General features: G+C 37.6%; 1 protein-coding gene across 1 annotated transcript in view; it reads right to left on the reverse strand.

Annotated features, from left to right (window-relative positions):
- Positions 1-2,124: 2,124 nt before the first annotated feature.
- KIAA1468 (KIAA1468 ortholog) overlaps positions 2,125-13,107 on the reverse strand; it is a gene marked incomplete at its 5' end in the record, with an annotated part of 43,420 nt that continues 32,437 nt past the window's right edge. Inside the window, 6 exons of the mRNA XM_009874238.1 lie at positions 2,125-2,199; positions 6,923-7,011; positions 7,756-7,872; positions 8,835-8,962; positions 10,658-10,732; positions 10,932-11,014. Of these exons, the coding sequence (XP_009872540.1) occupies positions 2,125-2,199; positions 6,923-7,011; positions 7,756-7,872; positions 8,835-8,962; positions 10,658-10,732; positions 10,932-11,014 (567 nt within the window). The remainder of the gene's footprint in view (positions 2,200-6,922; positions 7,012-7,755; positions 7,873-8,834; positions 8,963-10,657; positions 10,733-10,931; positions 11,015-13,107) is intronic.

A 13,107-nucleotide genomic window follows, 5' to 3' on the forward strand; every position in this document is an offset into this window, starting at 1 on the left:
AATTGATTCTAATGAATGAACTTGTCAGTCAAAATACCAAGTCATTGCTTATGTGGCAGGAGGTCCTTGCATAGGTTAGTTGGTGAGAATCTACAGCAATTGCTTAGCATCAGATCTGCAGAGAGCCCAGCTGATAATTCTGCCTTATTGCAATGACCTGTTGGGTACCTACTATGCAAAGTGCATAGCACAGGGAAAACCTTGATATAACTAATATTTACTTGCAAAAATCAGGATGGGTCTCATGGGGCAACTATCAAGTTTTTATCTTCCCAAGAATCTTTATTGTAGGTTGTCTTCCGGGGAAATAACTGACTTAAGTGCCCAACTTTAACACAGCAGAAGGCATAATTCATCATTCTTTAAAAATAAAAAGCAAATACACAGCTGCTGAAGAATCTGAAGGGGACAGGAAGGGAATGGGTATTCAGAGGCTGTCTGTTGGGGACACACACAGGTTTGCATCTCAGAAAGCTCCATTTAAGTGAAGGCAGAAAGGATAAGAGCAGAAATACAATGCTTGAGGAAGTAACATAGCAAAGCCCTGTGAGAAAACACCAGTGCAAATTAACGCGTTTTTTTGGTTCATGTTGCAAGCAAGGAATATGCCTGTGGAGTAACGAAGTCAGATAAACCTGTTCTTATTCTGTGAATAACTAATATGTCAAATACCTAGTTCATAATGAAAATAGTCACTCAGCTGGAATACACTTAGTCAGTACAGTCCCTATATCACAATACTGCCCCATGAACAGGAGAGGGGAAAACAGGCAATGGACAGTGCATTCTTCAGATCTTAAAGGTTTTGTATTTCTTCTCACTTCCGTATGACTAGACAGAATCAACCACCTTATTAGAACAGATTGTGATCTGCTTTAGAACCTGGACATTTTTAGTCTTAAAACTGTTTCACTGCCAAAATCTAAAGTTCATTTCCAATACACCTTTAAGAGTTGACCTGATGCTCACATTTCAAATGGATTCAGTTCTTACTATGCACTATTCATTACTACTCCAGTAAACAGGCTAATCACCACTTGTAAAGTCTGAGATATTTTATTTGGTTCATGAGAGACTCTTTTTCCACACCATGTCTCTTCTGTTCAATTCCTGTACACCTTTCCTATTTCAGTCATTCTCAAAGTAACAGCTTCTTCCAGGATTTTGCCTGAGCTTGTTTAAGAAGTAAATTCTATCAATTTGTAACAGATAAGGACACATGACATAAACAAGTTTTGGTAACTGTCTCGATTCCCATGGGAAGGTATAAGGACTGAGGACAGATTATCTTTTCTTCTCAAACTCCTCCTGGCAACACCGCTAAGGATATTTCTTAAGTTACACAATAATCCACGCCAAGTTAGCTGCTGGTATGCCATTCCAGGCAACGAGTAGGCAAAAGAACACATATGGCTCATCACAATGATGGTCAGCTTTCCCAATCTGCGGGTCTGCTAGATTCTTTTGTTATCAGGAGAGAGACGAACACACGGGATACCACCTCTGTCTCACATCAGGCAAAGCGATGTATATGTACCCTGTGTCTGATGCCTCACCAGAGAGCTGGGTTTACTGTGCGTTTGTAGAATGGGTATTTTGCTGAAGTGCAACACAGGTGGCTTTTTCCCAAAGCCAACATAATGACTAAACAGTGTGTTGATAGAGGTAGGTCAGTTTGTACACGGGAGAAACTGTTCTTGTGTGCAGGGGTCACATGCAAGTGAAGACAGCAGCCTGGAGAGGGTCACTACCACAACCAGAAGGACTTTTTCGGCCTGCAGGCCACTCCCATGACAGAGGGCTGCAGGGTATGTGACACAGGTGCTGCCCTAAGCACTAAGGCCAAGCACTCCCTGCTTTCTCACGTTCAGGACAGAAAATCCATGACTGCTTTAAATCAATGAAAACCTCAGAACAATGTAACGTGGGAAAACAAGAATGTCATTGCTGTTCTGTGTTTTACACTGGAGACAGAAGCATGCACATACTGAATTAAAGTTCCTAAAATTAGCTTTCAAACACAGAATATGTCAGTATGGGATTTCTGGTCGCAAGCCTTGGACACTTATTATGGAATACACTCGGTAGAACATTGCAGGCACAGAAAAAAGCAGAGTGGGAATCTTACCCCTGCGGTTCTTGGACGGTCTTGTTTTCCACTTTCTGTTCACACTCTTTTATCATGGAGCTTAAAATAACCTAAGGCACATAAGGAAGAGATATACATGACATTTTTAATTCTGCATTAACACTTCATACAAAATCTACTTCACAACCAATTCCAACAGTAGCAGAACTGTTTAAAAAGTGTATCTGAGCACACTTAAACTCCAGCTATCTGGTAATGCCTTGTGGGCACAAGTAACAAAACTATTCAAAATAACTTCAAGGAAGAAAATGTTTTTGAAATAGTTACAGGAGTTCAAAACTCCCTCCTGTTTCCCCCAGCTTTTTAAAATCGAGCTAAAATAAACTCATTTCTGTGACACACCTCATGTTCCTTTTTTCAAATACCACATTTATTAGCAATTAACTTTGACGTACATCCATCTTCTTTCTATTCCCTTTAGAGAGTTTTCAAGTACCTTCTAAAATATATATCTTTACCAGTGTTATGCATGAAAGAAAAAGCAAGAAAAGAAAAAAAGTGTGATGGCATCCTAAGATAACATCTTAATGGAAAGTGAGGGCTAAAGCACACTTGGCATTATTTCACTGCTGTCTGTCAGGGTTTCTAAGAATCAAGGCTTTTTTTCTTTACTTAAGCAATTGCAGTGTTAAAGGTTTCTGCAGCATATTTAAGCCTAAAACCATCCCCCCCCTTACATTTTACATTTCTCCAGCATACCAAAAACAAAGGAATGATTCCCAAAAGCAGACTTTCAAAGAAACCGTACAATTCATTGCACAGGTATATAACTTCCTGCCCACAACAGTCCTGTTTTAACCTATTCAGGCAAAAACATTTAAAACATTTAGGCACAACAGTCACAATGCAGAGAGCGAAACTAAACAGATATACCTACACTATATATATGCACACATACACACTCACTGCACAAATGGAAACATTCTCTGTTCATAGCTCAGGAGAAAGCTAAGTACATTCTCTTAAGATATTAAATTTGAAATCTCAAAGCTACAAGTAACTAAAGTTAGTAGTGACTTACTGATTATACACAATAAAGGGAAAAAACAATTTCAATCCTTAAAATACAGATCAGTTACTAATGGTCACTACGAAGCGATAACTATTTCTCAGTGTACTTATGTACATTAAAAAGCTGGTTTCTGTCAAATCCCTATTAGACCACTGCAGCACAAAATATGCTTTGAAACCACTTATTACACTGAGAAGATGTGGCCTGGTCTGCAGACCTGGGCCACTCTCACTCTATTTCTCCAGAAGTACTACCTGAACACTTGAAATATTTTGGGTAGCAGGTATTATACACCCTTGGATGTTTCAGAAAGCAGCATTCAAACTTGTGTAGAGTCTAACAGGACAACTCTTACTGCTAAATTTGCTGTACTTCATCTACAGAAAATATCATGCAAATACTTAAAACTCAGGAGTACAGAGGTACAAGAGAAACGCATTCAAAATTCCAGCGAAAAAGAAAGTTTTCCTTTCAGTATCAACAGAAATTTCTAAGCACAGTGGCCATAATTTTTACTCTTTAGCATTTCTATTTGTGCTTTGGAGCATTCCAAAAAATCTGTCTGAATCTAGATGTTCCAAATATCAACAATATGAAGTCTCGAACAAGGGAGAGAGTACTTCATCATGGACCCAGAATCATTTGAATACTGGGATGGAGTCCCAATCCACCACACAGTTCCTTCTGGGAAACAGAATATGTATCTGGATGCATAATTCTTGGAAGAAGTGAAGCAATTCTTCCCTTTTCCACAAATTAATTTGTCTTAAAGTTCAGGGTGAAACAGAGGAAAGGTACAAACATAGTATCATACGGCAATTTTACATTACAATATTGCACGTCCTTCTCATACTTATTTCCTTGCGTTGTCTTTGGTCCTAGGACTGTGAAATCATTCAGACTTCTTTTAAGAGAGATATTTTAGAGATGTAACTCTATATTTAGAGACATTTAAGAGACATAACATGTGCTTAAGTATTATAAACAATACTGCAGATGGACTAAATATTTTTATCAAGTACTAACATGTCACTATCATGCAACTCAAACTCCAATTATTTTGAAAAGAAACAGAAGGCAAGTGGAGAAGGGGGCCTGACATGGAATTAGAGATGCCGGCAAAGTGTCTGCAATGTCTGCAGAAGCTGAAGTGTTTATTTTAAAGATGAAAGGGTCTCGCTTAAATGCCCAACTTGCACTTTTGTTTATATGAATGAAAGGAAATCATAGATGAGGGATAAGTGGTAAATGCTGCCTGACAGGATCGCAAGCCAATTCCACAAATGTTACATTTTTAAGATGAGCAGAAGCTCTGTACTGGTGTTAGAGCCACAAAAACTAAGTCTCTGTGAATGAGAAAAATGTGTTTTTGTAACCGATGTGCCATTTAAAATGTAATGCCACAGTGACCAAAATAATACGAGAAATGTTAATTGTTTATGCAAAAATGTCTTAACTATTTGAAACAGTAAATCCCATTTACTTCAGAAAACATAACTTTAAGACAGAAGGCTTGAAAGACAGACCCTAGAACTAACTGAGCTTGAGAGGTCTCTATCACGGTGCCTACAAACACCCTGTTGTACCAGATTTCCATTTCTACAGTAAATGCTGTAGTGAGTTTTCCAACCCACTGGAGCAGGAGTACGTATTTTTGAAATTATGTTTCTCTCTGGCTAAAAACCGATAAAGCACTTGGCATCATGCCTAAAGCCAATTAATCACAGTGATGCAGAATGCGGTAAAGGCAGACTGAGAGCTGTCTTTAGCTAGCTATTTTTAATCCTATCAAGGGGCTCAGTTCCTTCTCTGGCTACGAGACTCAAACCCAATCTCTTTTGTTCTAATTCAGGGAATCTTTTGAACTGACTATGCCTTTAAACCTCAGAAGTTGTACTAACCACTATACAAAAATGAAGCATTAGTATTTGTATATTATCCCATTAGTGATAGAACAAAGAAAATCAAATCCAACTTTTGTCTACTTCAGCTTTCAGATATATTCTTAGACTTCCCAAAACACAATACATCATTGGCAGATGCCCTCCAGTGCTGCCCGTGGTAAGGAAGTGCAATTCTGTTGCTTTTGACTGATGCTCAGGTCACTGCTGTTCCTTCTGACTCAGCCCTCTCACGTCAGATTCTTTCCTTTTAGGTCTGAAAGTTCCTCAAATCAATTCACCTCCAGTTCCACATACTATAAATTATGTAAAATAATATAATAATACACAGAAAATAAAAGAATTAAACTATAGGCTATTATACTGAAAATGTATCTAGAAGGGACTTAGTTATCAAGTGTAGGAACTTAGAACTCCTACAGAATATAGTCACTTTTGCAATCATAAGGAAAAATAATTACTTTTCTCAAGTACAAAGTAATCCATGAAAGTGCAGTTCTAACCTTCAAAACCCAGAAACATGTCCCTTTGTACACTTGGATTAAATCTTTTCCTCCTCTATCACTTGAAATGTTCATACTGTCAGGATTTTCCCCAACATGCAACTGAACTACATCTCTTGTTTTCAGCTACCGACTTTTAGCGTATGTGTTTCAATCTCTCTTAGTGTTCATCTTCTTGAAGCATTTACAAAAAACTGCACAGAAATCTGGCAAAGATTTTCAAGTTTCTCAAGTCAGCTTCTCCTGCTAACTCTTCTCTTTTGCTCTTTTCTGTAAGCTCCTTCTATCAGAGATCATCTTTTTAGCTCCTGTGTTGTCCTGTCGGCTTATTATAAAATGCTTTTTACAATTCACAGAGTCACAGAATGGATGAGGTCAGCAGAGGTCACCTGGAGCCAGCTGCCCAGGACTGTGTCCATACGGCTTTTGAGTATCTTCAAGGATGGAGACTCCACCAGGTCTCTGGGCAACCTGCACCATTGACACCTTTACAGTAAAAAGGTGTTTCCTGATGTTCAGAGGGAACCTCCTGTGTTTCAGTTTGTGCCCACTGACTCTGCTCGTGTGACTGGGCATCACTGAGAAGAGCCTGGCTCTGTCCTCTCTGCATCCTACCTCCACATATTCATATACACTAGTAAGAACCTCCCTGAGCCTTCTCTTGTCCAGGCTGAACAGTCCCAGCTCTCAGCCTCTCCCATGAGAGATGCTCCAGTCCATCATCTTCATGGCCCTTCACTGGACTCTCCAGTAGGTCCATGCTCCTGTACTGGGGAGGGCAGAACTGGACACAGTACTCCAGGTATGAAGTGCATCCCATGTATTTCAGGACCACACTTTGCTTGCCCTTGCTTATCACTTCTCCCCTGCACTCCAGCAGTTTCCATCTACCTTCAAGGCCAGGTTGGACCGGGCTTTGAGCAACTTGGGCTAGTGGGAGATGTCCCTGCCCGTGGCAGCAGCGTTGGCACTAGATGATCTTGAAGGTCCTCCCCAATCCAAATCCTTCCATGATTCTATGATATTGTGGCCATTGATTTCAGTGTATCACTGTTTTGATAAAAAAACCCCAGATGGTAGAAACATTTCCTTTTTATTCAGTCAACAAAAATCTGTGTTTCTAGGTGCATTTCTGATAGTTGACTTTTGATCTGCAGATGTCCTCAGCTTAGAAATACATTTAAAATAATTTTACTGTTTTTTAAATCATGTGACCTGCTCCTTACCAACAAAACTCTCTATGCTATGTTTTGATATCACTTATGAGTAGCTCTCCTTAACTTTTATTTTTAAGCACCATTACATTTCAACTTTTCCTCCCACCTGCATCTTATACTCAGTAAACTTAGCTGCTTACCTCATGCTCTGGTGAGAGATGTTCCATGTCAATTCGTAAACACTTAAGTCCTGGTAAAAAGTGATTGACCATTAAATCCTCTGAAATAACTAAAAACCAGGTTGTTAAGGTATTATTAGCATTGTCTTCTGCAATCATGCACATTTTTTTCTGTCTTAACGTTATTCTACTGAACACAAGGACAAGCTACAGCAGCAAAACCCAAGAAAACAGAACAATATTTGGCACTTCATAACTAATAAAAAACCATCTTAATATTTAACTTGATATTTTGTACACTCATACCTTTATTTTTAGGGTTTTTTCCTTAAATTACTTCTTAAAATCAAGGCCTTTGTCTTTGTAGCTTTTTTTGGTTTTAGAAAAAAAAGTATCTATCAGTTTCACTGCATTGGGTCAGGCTGAGATGGAATTAATTTTCACCACAGGAGCCCTCATAGTTCTTTGGAGTGGTAGCTGAAAAGGTGTTGAAAACACACCCATGTTTTGGCTATGGCTGCTCTGCAGCATCAGTGGTTATTGCTATTGGGGAGGGGGAGTAGGGTTTGATGTTGGATTTGCATATATGTATATAGTTCACTATTTTTATTATTTCCTTATTCATTAAAGCTGAGGTTTTTTTTCCAATTTGTAAGCCTCTCTGCCTCATTCCCTTTTCCTTCCAATTTGGAGAGGGAGAGGGGGTTAGAGAGCATCTCTCTGCATTTAGTGGCTGGCCCAGCACTAACCCGCGACAATCACATATTCAAAGACAAACTTAGTTATATCTCAAGTATGACATTTTCTCCCCCCACCAAAGAATTTACAGCTAAACTTCTAAAAAAAAAGGATACAACAACAGGAAAGAGCGCTGTAGGCTTCAAACAGGTGGGTAGCGATATCCAGTCTCTTCGAATCCACAGACTGCTGGTTGTTGACCAGGGCTAACTTGTGCAAGTGTGGGATAACAACTGTAGAAGTAAATACTGGAATAAGTATTTGAAATTGCTTTCTGTCAACTTCCTCAGCATTAAACAGTTGCTAAGCAGCAACTTCAGGCATTTGAAGCATCACACGTCAGCGTGGAATAAGAACTGCAAATAATGGCTTTAGATGGGACTACCCTTAAAAATCAGTTCCAATTTGAAATACACCTGTGGTAACACCACCTGAAATAAAGTACCTCGGAGTACCTTTGAAACAGTGATGGCATTTTGCAACAGTAATGCTCTCTGCTGCTAAAGCTGCCTAAAATATGCTTCTATTCATAAATACAGCTGATAAGCTAGTGACAGAGATACGCATGTCATGAGCAGCAACCTTCCCTGGCTATAGAGGAAGCCTCGCTCACGGGTTGAGCCTGCTACACGAGATGTCTGCATGTTGGAGGCATCATAGCTCCTCATGCTTTGTTCACCAGTATCTTTAGGATAGAATAACAACTGACTTTGTTCTTTTATGTGCTTTACATTTCAGAGCCATGGAAAAAAAGCTGTTTGGTTCATCTGGGATGCCTAGAATACATGAAATTTATAACAAAAAAAATACATGAAATTTGTAACAAAAAAAATACATGAAATTTGTAACAAAAAAAAAAAGAAAAAAAAAAAAAAAAAAAGAAAACTTCAAAAAAAAAAAGAAAAAAAAAAGAAAACTTAAAATTTGCTCTGCAGCAAAACAATCGGTCTGCCCAGCTCTGAAATACCTCATCACCATGTGCTAGTGTTCTATATACACACTGACCTTAGGTAAAGTGAAAATTGTGTTAGCAAAGTCTTAAATACTGGGACATACCAAATTCTGGAAATAGTTTCGAGTTTTCATCAATTTTTTTTGTAAAGACAAAATAAAAAAGAAATATCAATATAAGCAGCATACTATTAGCTTTGGTACAGAAAGAAGAAAAGTGCACCTTCCCACTGATGCAACTTACATTCATCTCTAAATCTGGGCTCAGCATTAGGTCCAACTCTTCCAAATGTTTTTATGATTTCTGTATGTAGAGAATGTTGGTCTTGATATTGAGGGTCCTCCAGGAAGGATGCCAGCTGCATTTTCACTCTAAAAAAGAAGCTTAAATATTCCCAGAGAGATAAGAAGTACAGAAAAGAATGAAGATGATAGAAACTGTTATGGTCAGTTCAGAGCATGTCTATAATCTTCCATACTTCAGATGATAAACCCTGGACCTTTTGTCAATTTACAATTTTTTTCTGATAGTACTTTCCAAACTCTTCAATGCAGCTGTACATTTTAAAGACTGTTAACAGTGTTCTGATACATTTTTTACTTGCTATTAAAATTTCCCTTTTACTATAAACGTCTTTGGAGCTTTTCTGTTTAATTAGAACTGAACTAATGTCTGAGGTTTTTTTACATATACCTCAGCTAATATATGCAGAAGACGGAGATGAAAAAGTAGGCACCCTAAAAATCAATTAAAAAAGACTTTTTCAAATAAAGGCTAGAAAACCTGAAAACACAAATATATCTCAGATGATCTAAGTACGTAATCTGCATTCAAAGTGGCAAATATATCACCTCTGTACTCTAAGGTTTATTATAATTAGTGCAAAGGATACAGTAATTTTTGTGTGGTAACAAAACAGTATTCTTCCCAAACTGATTATAGGCATGCATTCCAAACTACAAAATTGTAACTCAATCTAAGTATGTAATCTGCATTCAAAGTGGCAAATATAACATTTTTTAATATATTTTGGAAAGCAATATCACCTCTGTACTCTAAGGTTTATTATAATTAGTGCAAAGGATACAGTAATTTTTGTGTGGTAACAAAACAGTATTCTTCCCAAACTGATTATAGGCATGCATTCCAAACTACAAAATTGTAACTCATCCTTCTTCCAAGTACTTGTGAGTCATCACTGACTTCTTACTCACATTTCCTCAAACACATTCTTTTAGAATATGTTGAAATTACAGGAACAATGCAAGCTCTGCAAAAAGTATTGAGGACTTCAAAATGCAATGAGACTGTAAAGTTATTATATCAGCAAACTACAGTATTTCTCCTGCTTGCAGCAGAATCCTGAGTGTCTTTTTCAAAATTCTGATCTATTAGCAAAGTTACATCATTTCAAAAACAAGGAGGAATTGCATATATCCATTATCCTCAAAAAATACTTCAATTATATCACCATGATGCCTTTTAATGCCATCCTGGGCTAAACTACCATCTCTGGTTTAGTACTACTGACAGGAACTATGAGAGACTCGTGCCCCTCTAAAGTCACCGAAAGTCAAGCAGGACATCCTAAGGCATCTCAAACGATACAATACACTTATGTGGAAGTAACTGAATCCTGCTGTGACTTCTTCGTTAGTGTTTTAAAGTAAAGCTAGTTTATTTGGAAATAGTGGACTTCGATTTCTCAACAGTATTGGAGAATGTTTCAAAAAAAAAAAAAAACATTTGGAGCATGGGATTTCCCATCTTCTAGCACAGACCTCCCCCTCACATTATCTGCTTTTTTTGTTTATGTTTGGTTTGATATTTAGAAGGAAATGTTTTTATTAGTTAAAGAGGGTTGGTTTGTTTCCAAAGAAGAAAAAGAAAATAAAAAACACACAAAAAAAGGAAAACTGGAAAGCATTTTGGAAGAGGATATAAAAAAACGAAGAAATAATTTATAAAGTTTTTTTTTCTTCCTCTCTAAGTTCATTAATAAATTACTGGATGTCTGGGATTATCAAAAATCACCAATTATGCTACAAAAGCAATAGCCTGACAACAGGTGTCTTACTTCTCTTTGAGTAACAGTTTCCATGATGGTCCCAAAAGCAGGAATTGTTGCAATCCTCACTGAACTACAACAGAAAAACAGAGTCTTTAAGATGCATTAAACATTTAGAGTAAAATTAATTAAAATAAAGCAAAGTAAAAAAATTAGTACTTTAAGTTACATTAGTTTCTAGCAATGACAAAACAAACAAACAAAACCAAAAAAAAAGGCAGACCAGGAAAAAGACAGACAGGATTAACTCAAGGTCTCAGTCTGAAACTCACAATTCAGGATCACTGGACAAGGTAACAAGGGCCGGAGCAACCCGCTTGTCAACTAAGGCTTCACTCATGCCTCGAAGAGTCAGCTGTAAACCAGTCAACATGCAATAAAAAACGGTTTGGTAAACTTGAAGAACTGGGTTAGCTGTGACTGAGGATGGGCAGGCAGACTCTTGGGGTCTTGCTGGTTTTAGTCACCCACACAAGACATGAAAACAATTAAGACTCTATTCATGCTCTAGCACTTAGTAGTAACAACCTGTTAGTGAGATTAGCAAAGCATCCCTCCTTAGCTTGAAAGAAATACCGCATCAGAATATTGAGCAAACGAAGTACTACAGCTGTCTATCAGAAATCAGATACAGCCAAAACCATTTTGCATTTCAGTGTTGCAATGATATTTAATTTTGCAGTAGCAAAGCTGATGGCATTACAGAACTTCTTAATTTCCAGCTTTCTGCTAGAAATGAGGCAAGTTTCAAAACTGAGAATATGATTAAATATGAAAACACATAAAAATTAATTTACATTAAGTTTTCTATTTAAAGCTTATTCAGCAATTTGAACTAGTTTAGTGATCCCTGTAAACCTTTTTGTTTAAAAATAAATGATTAAAACGTTACACTTGTTTAAAAGTAGTTCAATGTTTGTTCAGCTAGAGTAAGAAACATAACTGATGGTTATTTCTTCCTAAGTATTAAGAGGGATGCTGGGTATATAAGACAGTCAGGAAACTTACATTTCAGGGTCACTGGAGAGAGTAATGAGAGCAGGAACAACTCTCTGAGCTACCAGAGTTTCATGTACCCCCTTCACCAACAGCTGAGTGGTCGGAGCAGGGGGGTATCACAGGTGATGCACGGAAAGAGCGAGCACAGTATCATGGGAGGAAGAACGGCACAACCAAGAGAGAGAAAGAAAAAAAAACACAAAAAAGCAAACCAAAATTAGAAGCTAAGCAAATACTGCTACACTAGTGCTTCATATACGCAAAGGCATAAAGAAAGCTGAAGTGGTCTGGCACAGCTGTAGTGGTCAGCACAAACCTGGCAAATTCGACGTTTTCTCGATTTCCAGCTCTTTGAAAACTCGAACTCTCAAAAGTTTAGCAAGTAATTACGTATTACAGTTCAAATACTAATATAATCGTGTATTATCGTTACACATATGATGCTGTATAGTTAAATATTAAAGCGATGGGAATTTGCGTTTGAGAGTTTAATCGAAATGCTGTTCCTAACTCAATGGAAGGGTATTTATTGTAGTAGGTGGCTGTCACGTGCAAAATCGATATTTTAGCTAGGCCAGATGCCTGTGGTTTTCCTGCACTGAGCGATACCTTTCAGATCTTTTACAATGTGACAAACAGCACCTTCCCAGTCGCCACTAAGTTTTCCTCCAAGTCATTCAGGACTATTTCAGTTTTAACTGCCACCCAAGTAGCATGTCTTATGCAAAACTTCCCACACTCCACTTGCTGGTCTGTGCAGGTAAAAATATGGAGAAACCTTCGATCATCCACAGAATTTATTTCACCAAGTCTTTTTGCAAACCAAGAGAGAGACGCATTTGTTGGAGTACATCGGAAATGTTAAAATTTGAGATCGCAGTGAAATTTGTCACCCATAAATAGGTGGAAATTGTTTATATTTAGATGTTCATAAGTAGTGTTGAGTTTTTTGGTTTTGTGAGTTTTTTTTACATTACTTCTGTAGCTATTAATACCGTTTACATATTTACTATGTAAGAAAACTACTATGTCAGAAAACTACTCATTTTCAAAAAGTTCCAAACTCTTGATATATTCAGCAAAAGTGGTTTTTATTGTTTGCACTAATAAAAAAAGAGAAAGCCTTGATATTTCCATTTTGTATCTCATGAAAGGAAGACTGCATATATTTCCCAGTTCTAGGAGATAAGCATAAAAAGCTTAACAGTGGTTTCCATGAGAAATCTGAAACGTCTTTTTTAATATTCAGCTGTATTCTAATTACTCAAAGTACATCATGAACACAAATTAAATTCTGTGCTTTTCCTCTAGTAGTGTTACAAGAGAACATATAAGATCCACAGGGCATGGAGAAAGCAGTAGCTCTCGGTATGTCATGCAGTACTAAAAGCAGGCAATACTTACATCCTCTAACTAGAGAAGGTTTACATTCTGTTATCTGAGCATTCC

The sequence above is a fragment of the Apaloderma vittatum genome, unplaced genomic scaffold (assembly GCF_000703405.1).
Source record: "Apaloderma vittatum isolate BGI_N311 unplaced genomic scaffold, ASM70340v1 scaffold4138, whole genome shotgun sequence".
Classification (NCBI taxonomy): Eukaryota; Metazoa; Chordata; class Aves; order Trogoniformes; family Trogonidae; genus Apaloderma; species Apaloderma vittatum.